This window comes from Macaca fascicularis, chromosome X, assembly GCF_037993035.2.
Source record: "Macaca fascicularis isolate 582-1 chromosome X, T2T-MFA8v1.1".
NCBI lineage: Eukaryota > Metazoa > Chordata > Mammalia > Primates > Cercopithecidae > Macaca > Macaca fascicularis.
In genome coordinates this window covers 41,569,310-41,582,877 of record NC_088395.1, presented here as the reverse complement: position 1 = coordinate 41,582,877, position 13,568 = coordinate 41,569,310, and the positions used below count along the sequence as shown (strand labels likewise).

At 35.9% G+C, this 13,568-nt stretch overlaps 1 protein-coding gene across 25 annotated transcripts in view; it reads left to right on the top strand.

Moving 5' to 3' along the window:
* The window catches only part of CASK (calcium/calmodulin dependent serine protein kinase), a 413,308-nt gene that overhangs the window by 361,214 nt on the left and 38,526 nt on the right, over window positions 1-13,568 (top strand). For 8 of the 25 annotated variants that reach the window (XM_074030323.1, XM_005593338.5, XM_005593337.5 and 5 more), the window contains 4 exons: window positions 5,230-5,315; window positions 6,695-6,763; window positions 10,916-10,951; window positions 12,633-12,829. In XM_074030323.1, the coding sequence (XP_073886424.1) occupies window positions 5,230-5,315; window positions 6,695-6,763; window positions 10,916-10,951; window positions 12,633-12,829 (388 nt within the window). Of the gene's footprint in view, window positions 1-5,229; window positions 5,316-6,694; window positions 6,764-9,446; window positions 9,516-10,915; window positions 10,952-12,632; window positions 12,830-13,568 lie in introns of all 25 variants that reach the window. The other 17 variants (XM_005593336.5, XM_005593335.5, XM_005593334.5 and 14 more) reach the window with 3 other exon arrangements.

The window sequence follows — 13,568 nt, the reverse complement described above, 5'->3', positions numbered from 1 at the left end:
TGAAGTCAGGTAGTGTGATGCCTCCAGCTTTGTTCTTTTGGCTTAGGATTGTCTTGGCAATGCAGGCTCTTTTTTGGTTCCATATGAACTTTAAAGTAGTTTTTTCCAATTCTGTGAATAAAGTCATTGGTAGCTTGATGGGGATGACATTGAATCTATAAATTACTCTGGGCAGTATGGCCATTTTCACAGTATTGATTCTTCCTATCCATGAGCATGGAATATTCTTCCATTCGTTTGTGTCTTCTTTTATTTCATTGAGCAGTGGTTTGTAGTTCTCCTTGAAGAGGTCCTTCACATCCCTTGTAAGTTGGATTCCTGGGTATTTTATTCTCTTTGAAGCTATTGTGAATGGGAGTTCACTCATGATTTGGCTGTCTGTTTGTCTGTTATTGGTGTATAGGAATGCTTGTGATTTTTGCACATTGACTTTGTATCCTGACACTTTGCTGAAGTTGCTTATCAGCTTAAGGAGATTTTGGGCTGAGACGATGGGGTTTTCTAAATATACAATCGTATCATCTACAAACAAGGACAATTTGACTTCCTTTTTTCCTAAATGAATACCCTTTATTTCTTTCTCCTGCCTGATTGCCCTGGCCAGAACTTCCAACACTATGTTAAATAGGAATGGTGAGAGAGGGCATCCCTGTCTTGTGCCAGTTTTCAAAGGGAATGCTTCAGTTTTTGCCCATTCAGTATGATATTGGCTGTGGGTTTGTCATAAATAGCTTATTATTTTGAGATACATTCCATCAATACCTAACTTATTGATAGTTTTTAGTATGAATGGCCATTGAATTTTGTCAAAGGCCTTTTCTGCATCTATTGAGATAATCAAGTGTTTTTTGTCTTTGGTTCCGTTTATATGATGGATTACGTTTATTGATTTGCGTATGTTGAACCAACCTTGCATCCCAGGGATGAAGCTGACTTGATCGTGGGGTATAAGCTTTTTGATGTGCTGCTGGATTTGGTTTGCCAGTATTTTATTGAGGATTTTTGCATCAATGTTCATCAGGGATATTGGTCTAAAATTCTCTTTTTTTGTTGTGTCTCTGCCAGGCTTTGGCATCAGGATGATGTTGGTCTCATAAATGAGTTAGAGAGTATTCCCTCTTTTTCTATTGATTGGAATAGTTTCAGAAGGAATGGTACCAGCTCCTCTTTATACCTCTGGTAGAATTCGGCTGTGAATCCATCTGGTCCTGGACTTTTTTTGGTTGATAAGCTATTAATTATTGCCTCACTTTCACAGCCAACATATTGGTCTATTCAAAGATTCAACTTCTTCCTGGTTTAGTCTTGGGAGAGTGTAGGCGTCCAGGAATTTATCCATTTTTTCTAGATTTTCTAGTTTCTTTGCGTAGAGGTATTTATAGTATTCGCTGATGGTAGTTTGTATTTCTGTGGGATCGGTGGTGATATCCCCTTTATCATTTTTTATTGTGTCTATTTTATTCTTCTCCCTTTTCTTCTTTATTAGTCTTGCTAGCGGTCTATCAATTTTGTTGATCTTTTCAAAAAACCAGCTCCTAGATTCATTGATTTTTTTGAAGGGTTTTTTGTGTCTCTATCTCTTTCAGTTCTGCTCTGATCTTAGTTATTTCTTGTCTTCTGCTAGCTTTTGAGTTTGTTTGCTCTTGCTTCTCTAGTTCTTTTAATTGCGATGTTAGGGTGTCGATTTTAGATCTTTCTTGCTTTCTCTTATGGGCATTTAGTGTTATAAATTTCCCTCTACACACTGCTTTAAATGTGTCCCAGAGATTCTTGTATGTTGTATCTTTGTTCTCATTGGTTTCAAAGAACATCTTTATTTCTGCCTTCATTTTGTTATTTACCCAGTAGTCATTCAGGAGCAAGTTGTTCAATTTACATGTAGTTGTGTGGTTTTAAGTGAGTTTCTTAATCCTGAGTTCTAATTTGATTGTACTCTGGTCTGAGAGACAGTTTGTTGCGATTTCTGTTCTTTTACATTTGCTGAGGAGTGCTTTACTTCCAATTATGTGGTCAGTTTTAGAATAAGTGCGATGTGGTGCTGAGAAGAATGTATATTCTGTTGATTTCAGGTGGAGAGTTCTGTAGATGTCTATTAGGTCTGCCTGTTGCAGAGCTGAGTTCAGGTCCTGGATATCCTTGTTAACCTTCTGTCTCGTTGATCTGTCTGATATTGACAGTGGGGAACATCATTATTTCTTTAACTTCTCTTTGTTATGTTACTGCACTGGCTAGGACCTGCAGTCTTTCAAGGAGTGGTATTGTAGACATCCTGTCATATTCTTATTTTTAAAAGGAATTTAAAATTAGCCGGGCATGGTGGTGCTCGCCTCTAGTCCCAGCTACTCAGGAAGCTGAAGTGGGAGGATTGCTTGAGCCCAGGAGTTTTGAGGCTGTAGTGAGCTATGATCACGCCACTGTACTCCAGCCTGGGTGTCAGAGAGAGACCTTGTCTCTAGGGGAAAAAAAATGTTTTTTTAAAAAAGAACCTTTCCAATATTTATTCATTAAGAATAATGTAGATTTTTAGTACATACCTTTTAATGGGGCTAAAGAAGTTCCTTTATATTTGTAGTTGCTGAGCATTTTAAATGGGAATGGGTTTTGAATTTAATCAAATGCTCTTTCAGTATCTGCTGAGATGATCATTTGTTTTTTTCCTTTTATCTGTTAATGTGGTGAATGTCTTTTAAAGATTTCCTAATGATAAACCACCCTTGCATTTCTCCGATAAACTCAGCTTAGTCATTACATATTATCTTTTTTATGTACTGCCTGACCGTGTGCTAATGTTTTGTTTATAAGATCTCACTATTTGCATTTATGAGTAAGACTGGCCCGTAGTTAATTTTCCTCTCTTATATATCTCTGCCTGATTTTAGTTTCAAAGTTATATCTACCTCATACAGTGACTTGGAGAGTATTCCCTCTTCAGTTCTCTGAAAGACTTTATATAATATTGGAATGATTTGTATCTTGAAAGTTTGGTAGGACTTGCCTATAAAAGTATCAGAGCCTGGCGTTTTGGTTTTTAGTTTTAAGAAAGTTTTGTTTTTGTTTTTTAACAACTGCTTCAATTTCTTTAACATTAAAAGGCCATCCAGGCTTTCTATTTCTTGAGTGAGTTTTGGTAAATTACATTTTCCTTAAAAAATCTAAGTTTTAAAATATTATTGCAGAGAGCTTCTTCATAGTATTCTCTCACCTTTTTATTCTCTGCCGTCTTTGTCATTACGTCCCCTGTTCATTTCTAGTATTGTTTATTTGTGCCTACTCTTTTTTTCTTGATCAACCTTGCCAGAGGTTTGTTCAGAAACCCACTCTGGGTTTGGTTCATTCTCTTCATTATATGTTTATTTTCTGTTTCATTGTTTTATGACCTAATTTTTATTATCTCCTTTTTTTTAACTTTCTATTAGTTTTAGCTAACTTTACAAATTTGACACATAGTTCATTTATTTCCAGTCTTTCTTTCTTTCTTTTTTTTTTTTTTTTTTTTTTTTTTGAGACAGGGTCTCGCTCCATCAGCCGCTGGAATGCAGTAGCATAATCATAGCTCACTGCAACCTCCTTAAACTCCTGGGCTCAAGTAATCCTCCTGTCTCAGATTCCTGAGTTAGGACTACAAGCAACCACACCCAGCTAATTTTTTTAATACTTTGTAGAGATAGAGTCTTGCTTTATTGCACAGGTTGGTCTCAAACTCCTGGCCTCTAGTGGTCTTCTCGCCTCAGCCTCCCAAAACACTGAGGTTATAGACATGAGCCGCCATGCCCAGCCTTCTTTTCTTTTTCTTTTTTTTTTTTTTTTTTTTTCTGAGATGGAGTCTCGCTCTGTCGCCCAGGCTGGAGTGCAATGGTGCGACCTGTGCTCACTCCAACCTCTGCTTCCGGGTTCAAGCGATTCTCCTGCCTCAGCCTCCCAAGTAGCTGGGATTACAGGTGCCCACCACCACACATGGCTAATTTTTATATTTTAGGAGAGACGGGGTTTCACCATATTGGCCAGGCTGGTCTCGAACTCCTGACCTCGTGAGCCGCCCACTTCGGCCTCCCAAAGTGCTGGGATTGCAAGTGTGAGCCACCGTGCCTGGCCCAGCCTTCTTTTCTAATATGTGCATTTAAGACTAAACTCTCCCTGTAAATACTGTCTTAATGTATCCCACCAGTTTTGATATGAAGCATTTTTATAACTCAATTCTAAGTATTTTTACATTTCTATTATGATACTTTTCATTGACCTATAAGTTATTTATAATTTTCTGTTACTTTTCACACTTACGGGATTTTCTGTATATCTTTTTGTAATTTACTTCTAACTTAATTGCATTGTGGTTGGAGAATGTAGTCTGTATGACACCATTTCTTTGAGGTTTGTCGAGACTTGCTTTATAGCATAGCACTTTAATCATTTTTATAAATGGCCCATGTGTACTTAAGATGAATGTTTATTCTTTAATTGTTGCATGCAGAGTTATCTTTTTGTAATGAAGCCAGGTCAGTATGTAAATTTGTGCACGATTTATAAATAAGGAAGCAAAATTGTAAATAACGCTCTACGCATTGGTTCTTGGTCATTTCTTTCTAGCTGAAGTATTACAAGATGCTGAAATGCCAACCAAAGATTAAATTATGTTTAACGGAACTTGCTGTTATGTAGATATTATCATGTCACAACTCTTGGAAAATTAACAACCTTCGTATCATATCTGGCAGATAACGATAGCAGGAAACACTGACATGGTGCTTGGTATGCGCCAAGAACAGTTCTAAGCCTTCTGCATATATTAAATTTGTTTAGCTCTTAAAACAATCCATGAGATGGGTACTGTTTTCATCTCCATTTTACAAATGTAAAAACTGAGATATGGAGAGTTCCAGTAATTTACCCAAGATCTTAAAGCTAGTAAGCAAGGAAGCGGGAATTTGAACCCAGGCAGTCTGGATCCAGAAGCCATACTTTTAAACCACTATACATACCACCTCTCTCAGAAAAATAAACAGATTTCTGCAGCCATCCATCAAAACTGTGCCTTCCATAAGTAGATATATCTGTTTTGATGAGGTTACTACATGAGTTAAATAATTCTGCTGCAACCAAACTTGTGTCTGTCTCTGAAATATTGGCCCTCAATATTCAACTTAGTTTTTAAAAATTACATTAATGCCTCTGGATTTTGTTACTATAAAAGCATATATCATTTCATGTTTATAATGTTATATAATTTCTTAGGTACACTTCACGTTGGTGATGAAATTCGAGAAATCAATGGCATCAGTGTGGCCAACCAAACAGTGGAACAGCTGCAAAAAATGCTTGTAAGTAAATGAAAGTTTTTCCTTTCCTAAAATTGACTTTTACTCTGTTAGCTTGTTTTTAAATATACAAATGAGGAGTATTCTGTAATCAGAGAATTTCTGGTACCATATTTATGTGGACTTGAACTTATATAACATTCACAAAACTGACAACTAGAAAAATGTTGAAATACAATAGCGTTTACAAACATTTTGCCTGTCTTTAGCAATGTGGGCTTTAACACTCTCCTTTTATCCTTTATCTCCTGTTTCTTACTAAGCAGATGTTTAAAGAAAACCTTTTCAGCGTTTATACATGTGAACTAGTTTCTCACTGACCTCAACTCTCCTGACATCAGCAGTGTCAGAAACCTCTTTCCTGTTGAGCTGAGTCATAGCCAGCTGTCGTGGATTTCTCTACAGCATAGAAGGGAGGAAAGCCACGGTAGACCAGGCCATTTTTGACCATACATATTCAAAATCTGTATTCGAATTAGGCTTTGGATTTTTAAAAAAGGCAAAATGACAGCCTTTGCCTGTGTTGATTGTCATAGCAAGCAGACAGAGGTGTTTTGGGCCTCTGGTCCCTTTTCCCACTGCAGTGTAGTAGCCCCCAGGTTATGAATACCTATTAAGTATGAAATAAACTTTACAGACTCACCAAAAAAATTTTTTAAAGCCAAAATTAGTGAGCAAAAAGTGGCTGGGTGCAGTGGCTCACACCTGTAATCCCAGCACTTTGAGAGGCAAAGGTGGGCGAATCACCTGAAGTTGGGAGTTCGAGACCAGCCTGGCCAACATGGTGAAACCCCGTCTCTACTAAAAATACAAACATTAGCAGGGCATGGTGGCACATGACTATAATTCCAGCTACCTGGGAGGCTGAGGCAGGACAATCACCAGAACCTGGGAGGCAGAGGTTACAGTGAGCCGAGATGCTGCCACTGCACTCCAGCCTGGATGACAGAGCAAGACTCTCTCAAAATAAATAAATAAAAATTTTTAAAAAGTAAAAAGCGTATTCGATGGGGTATACCATTATAATGTGGCATACTCAATATAATTTTTATGTAATTACCTAGTTTATTATCTAATTCAATGTATATTCACTTTTGAAAGGCATGTCACTTAGAAAGTTTTGTATTCATGTCTATAAAAAGGTGACCATTGAAGATCTGTGAGACCATTGCTGTATGAGTAAGGCAATCGGCTGCTGGGCTTTTCCCAGGAACTTCCTCTACTGTTAACTCCCTGCTTCATGACTAGGTTTCATTGTTGGGCTATGTGCTCTCAGATGGCTTGTGCTAATTGCCCCCACATATTTTGAGTGGCTTCTTACATGGTTTTGCGAACATTTGTTTGTAAGAAAACTTTTCTATCTTTTTTTTCCCCCTCTCCAGAGGGAAATGCGGGGGAGTATTACCTTCAAGATTGTGCCAAGTTACCGTACTCAGTCTTCATCCTGTGAGGTAATGACTCTAACAAACCACCCCCATCTCCTCTGAGTTCTTAACTAACTGTCTGCTGATGGCTGTATGTTTTTGCTTTCTGGGAGATTGTTTCTGCCTGTGCTGTTAGATCACTGCACACCAATTTTACAACAAAGATAACGGAACAGAGTAGGTCCCATCCACCTACTCAGCCCTGCTTCCATGTGGATCTCCTCAGCACTTGAACATTTTGCAGGCTGAAATCTGAGCAAAATGTAGAGAAGTTATAAATAATGACATAAGGCTTAATAAGGAAAAAACGGAGTGTCTGAGGGAAAGAAACTAAAGGCCATAATTGCAATAATATTTCCAGGAAGTTCATTCACTTCCCTTGTTAAGAAATCACATAGATAGTTCTTCTTTCCAAGAATCTGAGAAGTGATCTATTTCTGTTGAGATAGAGTTGTTCATATAATTGCGATAGGTCTCTAGATGGAAGTTAAGTCTGCAATGAATTGATAATTGACTTCACTAGAGGGAAATAGGCTTTTGCAACCTTTTGTAAAATTGTTTAAATTTAGAATGGTATGTCATCTGTAAACAAGTAAGTTTTCTAGAGTAATACAGCCCCAAAGTTTCTTTCTTAAAATAGGTTTATCTTATAGAAATTATAGTTCTTCTAACCTATATTATTCAGTTTCGTGTTAGTTATTAAATGAGATTCAAAAATCTATTCTTTTTATATTGGAAATATAAACGGGCATAAATGGTATCATCCTTTGGTCATTGCACATTCAGCTCGAGTGTTATTTATTGAAGCTTGTTCTTTCATGTGCATCTTCTAAGAATGTGTGCATCAATATGAAGTACACATTTCCTAAAGTTAATTTTTAGGACTGACAGGTAACTTATTGGATTTGTACTTAGAAGAACCTGAGAGAGAAACTGTAATACTTCTAGTCTCTAGTGATGGTGTAAATGTTATAAGAAAAATCAGAGGCTTCATATTTTTTTAAAACCTATTGCAGATACATATTAAAATGTGTAGTTTTGTCAAGTGTATTTTTGGTGAGCCATGGCAGTTGAGGTGTCCGTTATAACGGGTCTTGAGCTCCTCTTGGTGGCTTTTTGTGGAACTTCAATTAATAGTATATTTCAAAAGAAAATGCAGAATTGCTTCTGTTCCAGGATTCAGAGCATTGAAATTTGTTACCTAGAGCACAAACTTTGCTGGGAAACAAAGAATGTCACACTTAACATTTTATGTAAATAATTTTAATATTCTAGAATTACAGATGTCCTTACATCATTTCCCATCTGTTGAAGAAATTTAGTAAATACAATTGATTTTTGTCTTTTTGGCTAACTAACTAGAAGGTACTGTTAGTTATTAATATAACGTAAGTTTCTCTTTTGTTTTTTAAGTGGTCGAACTAGTTTGGGGTGGAACCAGTATCATAGATGTAAATTCTATGTTCTTGAGTAAAAAGAACCCCTCTTACCTTCTTTGCCTTTGAATAGTAGGAAAAATAATGATACTTCTCTCCTAGCTCCATCCCCAGCCTTTTTGGCCCTCGTGTTCCCTGGCAGAATTCAAGCTTGTGGTTGGACTCTTCCCAGCTAGGGCAATATTTCAAAAAAAAAAAAGAAGGCTCTCTGGCCACCTGCATCTGCATCCCCCAGGTCCTTGGTTAAAGAGTAGACCCCTGCCCCTCACCCTGGCTCTACTGACTTGAGTCTCTGCGGGTGGCACCTGGAGATCAGTCTTGCTCACTAACATATGAGAATGCTCTTCTAAGGGATCTCATTACCTTTAAGGCTAACAGGTTCTAGAAATGCTCTTAAGTCATCTAGGGAAAAAAACAAATGCCTTTTAAAGAGACATGCACATTTCTAAGGCTTAAAAGAACTCTACAGAAACAAAAATTTAAAAGTACTTATTTCCTACCTCTTCTTGTTCTTATCATTAAAGTTGATTTAGACACTAAGGGAATGGAGCCTGGAAAATATTTTGAGTGTGTAGAATAGTAGAGAGAAAGCAAGCGATGGAGGAGCCTGGATATAGGTAGAGAGGCTGTGGCTCCTAGGATCTTTGCCGGAAGTGTAATATTATTATAGGCTTGAGATCATTGTTTTAATCAATCTACTAAAATGGTCTTTAAAAAGAGTTCTTCTCTGATCTATATCTCTTTTACCCTTACTAGTAATAATATTTATTCTATAATAGAAAGATTCTGAAGGAATTATAACATGTGAAATCTTAGGTTTGTTTCTCTTCAGATTGGGTCAGTTAGTAACTCTTGACACTGAGGTACTAAAAATTGTTAAATGCTTTTCAAACCTAATCTTTAATAAAAATTAGGCAGTTGGGATCTTCAGCACAATAATTTTATAGTAATATTTGTCATCTTATACTTGATAGGGTTTAATATCAAGTCACTCTTCTAGGTCTCATTAAAAGAAAGAAAAGGTATAGAATGTTAGAGATAGGAAAGAATTGATTAAAATGAATGACACGGTCATCACTTATAATATGTGAGCCTTCGAACTGCAAAATTTTTTTCATACTTCTGTGAAATCATGCAAGCAAGTCAGTATGGCACTTATGCAGCTCAAACCTCAAAGGAAATGGTTGTCAGACTGTGGTTGTTACTGTTGATGTAAATATCTCTGTGTTTCTGTGCTGGTGTTCTGTGTTAATGAACCTTGTGTCTTATTTCAGAGAGATTCCCCTTCCACTTCCAGACAGTCCCCAGCTAATGGTCATAGCAGCACTAACAATTCTGTTTCGGTAAGAACTTTAGCTCCACACAGCAAAGTGTGACAATTTTGTTGGTGCTCACCTGCCATGAGTGTTCTAGTTACATGTGTTCAGTGGAAATAGTGTCTTCTGCTGATATACAAGGCTACTACAGCTACAATGCACTTTACTCCTGGAAAATCTTTTTTAACATTTCCTTCTCATTAAAAATTCCCTTCAGCAGTTAAATTTGAAGAAATGTAGTTCAATACTGCTTTGGTCATTCTAAAAATATTTCTATGCCACCCCACTTGTATGTATTTCTTTGCTCAAACCTATACAAACGATGTAAATGGAAATTTGTTTAAACTTCTAAATATTTTTTAATTTGAAAAAGATAAATGTAAAAATTTTGCAGAGTAGGCATTTGGGTATTCTTGGGCTTTGTAGTTTTCTATTCTGAGTGATATCAGCAACATGTTTTAGTTTCCGCTATCTAAGTTTACGAATTGGTGTGCCCTCTGTTATTGTGGTACGTGCACATATTTTTGTGAATTATAAGCCTTGCCTGGATATGAAAAGCAAAAAGAACTGGCTTCAAACTGCACTTAAGCCACGCTGTTATCACATCTTTAACACAAAGTACTTTATATTTGACTTGAACTTGGAGTTTTAAATTTTTTCAGAACTATCCATTTTGGAATATAGAAAGAATTGTTTTTAACTTATTTAAACAAATGGAAGCACTTAACAGGTGCAGGTTGGCAATATTTTTGTTGCTAATACTGCTGTTTATCACCCAGTTAAAATTATTGAGAGTTCTAATAATGCAGCAGTATTCTTCTATCCTGACTTTTAATTTGCCATTTGAGAATGTATCAACTTTTTTATTAGGTAAAATTGTAAATAATTTAGAAATTATCTCAAATGGAATGATATTCTAAGTATATCAGTAAGAGAAATTATGAAAGAAAATTTTCTACGACTTTATTTTCAACTTTAAAATAGGCTACCAAAGGAATTCATTCGTAACAGTTAACATTTAATGCTTTTAAGATGAAAAGCCATATAGCCATTGAATTTTTCAAAATCTAAATGGTTGCAGTGACTAAGTTGAAAAGGGCAACAGCTCCTTTTATTTATTTATTTATTTATTTTTAATAGGCTGTTTCACTTGCAGTGGCTTTTGTGTTGAAGATGCTGAGTTGTTTCTTAAGAACACATTATCTCTCTGCTTAAACTTACCTGCTTTCTTCAGCTTGCTGCTAAATGGCCTGGGTTTGATTTTTTTGATAACTCAACATTTCTGAGAAATGGAATAATGTATATTATCTCTTTACAACTTAAATCTAGCTCCTTTTTTTAACCATATTGTAACAGAACACACAAATTACTTTGTACTCTTGAAAAATAAATGAAAATTTTTCTCCTGGGTTGGCTTTATTCTACAGGACTTGCCATCAACTACCCAACCAAAAGGACGACAGGTGAATAGATATCCTCTATAGAAACTTCTCTAAACTGAGCTGCTAATAGCCAATCCTTTATTAACCCTTTCCATCCCATAATGTTTGCATTTTGGACCATAACATTTGAGCATTGAGAGCTTGTACCATTTCATTTTAACACATTACACATGACTAATTCTCTATAAAGAATTTTTTCCTCACATCTTTGTAGCTGTGATGGTTATTGTAATTTCAACCTGATAATTTTATATTAACGGTTAAGAATTCATCCTACGGGGGGGCTTATGGGCCTGCCTCTGGCATGCAAAAGAATTTTAAAGGTTATAACATTCTTAGAATTCTAAGAATAACTAAAAAGTACCTGCTGATGAACATTTTTAAGCAACAGTTTTCTGAAGTTGAAAGCTTTTTCTTAAGTTTGTATTTGCATGTGTATTTCTAAAAGCCATTTGCAATGAAAAATAAGAAAAGAATATAAATTATCTTGGCTTTACATCCTGATATGCCTGTGCTAGTTCAAACATGAAAAGTTAAGTGCTGCCTAACACTGGCGAGTAACTTTCAAATTGCCAGCACTTTAGAGGTATAGATTTTAAATGCAAATGCAGAGACTTGTTAATTTTATAGGCTGGATTGCTGAAAATAAACAGAAAAAATCACACAGTGGTTCCAAAGTCTTCAGGTTGGTTTTACAGTGACTTAAACATTAATATTCAATTTTAATTTCAAGAGATAGAATTTTTTTGGCATTTTTATCTTGAAATATAGTATTAAAAATAATCAGATTTAGTGTTAAGATATGTATAAATTAGTACCTGATAGAATTCACCCATAATTTTGTCTTAAGACTGTATAATTGATGCAACATGGGATATGAATTACCTTATCTTAAAGCATTTAAAAATCAAATAATTCATAAAATGCTGCCATATAATAAACCCTTGAATGCTAATCTATTTCCTAAGTAAATTCACATATCATAAAACTCAGAACCTGGAACTATGCATGTCTTGAAGCTCTGTGCTGATTTCAAGTGTTACATTGGGGAAACTAGGGTTCAAATTCATTTTTATTCTCTCAGAAGAGTAAAATACAAACCTAAAACCTAAATTAGAAAAAAATAAAGCTATTTTTTTAACTTTTAAAAAAATTGTTTGAGTTACACTTAACTTTATCAGCAGTGTGTAGACACACTGCCAGTTGTCATATAAGCATTTTTACAGCAGGATACCAACCCAGAGTTCTTGCTAGTTTTAATTCATGTGCTGCTTTAGGGTTAAAACCTATCCTGACTGCTAGTATTTATGGCTTAAAGGCTGCCACACAGTCATGACAACTTATCCATAATGCCAGCATCACCAATGCAGGTTTAAAAAAGAGCGAGCATACTTTTCTATAATTATAGGCCTATTCTGTTATAGTAAAAGCATAAATTAAGTCTTTATTCTTATTAAACAAGTATTTCAAGTATTCCTTCCAAATAAAAACAGCCAAGTTTTGAAGCTATACACATCAAAGATTACTAGTACATTGTTTCTAGCGGTAGAAGTTTTTTGTGTCGTATTTCCATGCATCGTTTTTGCTTTCACCATCTGATGTCCTGTTAGTATTGTAAGTGTTGCTGTGTGGTTATGACATTAGAGCTAACTTCTCTTTCACATCACTATGGCATCCTTTCTTACAAACTCCTGTTTTATAGATCTATGTAAGAGCACAATTTGAATATGATCCAGCCAAGGATGACCTCATCCCCTGCAAAGAAGCTGGCATTCGATTCAGAGTTGGTGACATCATCCAGATTATTAGTAAGGATGATCATAATTGGTGGCAGGGTAAACTGGAAAACTCCAAAAATGGAACCGCGGGTCTCATTCCTTCTCCTGAACTTCAGGAATGGTATGTTTTTATGCGTGTTTTATTTTGCTTGATTATGAAAACTAAGCCCTGACCATCCATTTTCCAATTTTATATTATTTTAGAGTGTAAAACCTGTTTGATATATTCCTTCCTTTACGAGCCAAACAAAATTTAAATTAGTCATCCAAGAATTCTATATCTTCAGTATCTAGTGAGATCCCAGTTACAGAGTCAGGGCTTCATTTTACACACAAAGAAAGGAAGGTCTGGAAAGAGATTCGTTGACCAGCCCTGAGCCAAGTCATGGTCTCAGAGCAGAGCCTTCCACTCCTATATGCTGTTGCAATTGTTTTAGAATGGCATTTTTAAAATGTACCTTCTCCTTGCCCTTCTACATGCTTTCATGCCCATCCCATCCCACCAGCAGCAAAAAACGTAGGTGCAGCGCTTTAGTGTCACTCAGAGTATTTGAAGATAAAATGTATTTCACTGTTAGAAGAAAAGGGTAGTCAGAAGCTTTGTTCTTTACCTTGCCAGTCGTTTAAAAATACCTTTTCTGCTAGAAAGTTTAAGCCCTAAAAGCAGGCTAAAGTTAGGGGTTTTAGGCACTGTTTTTAACTGAGGGAAGAGGAGTCACAGATCACTGTATATTTTGATAAAATCTATTTCTGCTATTATTATTACAGTTTCCTTAGTTGAACTGTCTTTTGGAAAATATTGATGGTTTTACCTTTGTTGGTACTTGGGCGATATACCAGATTATTTCTAGCACAAAAGA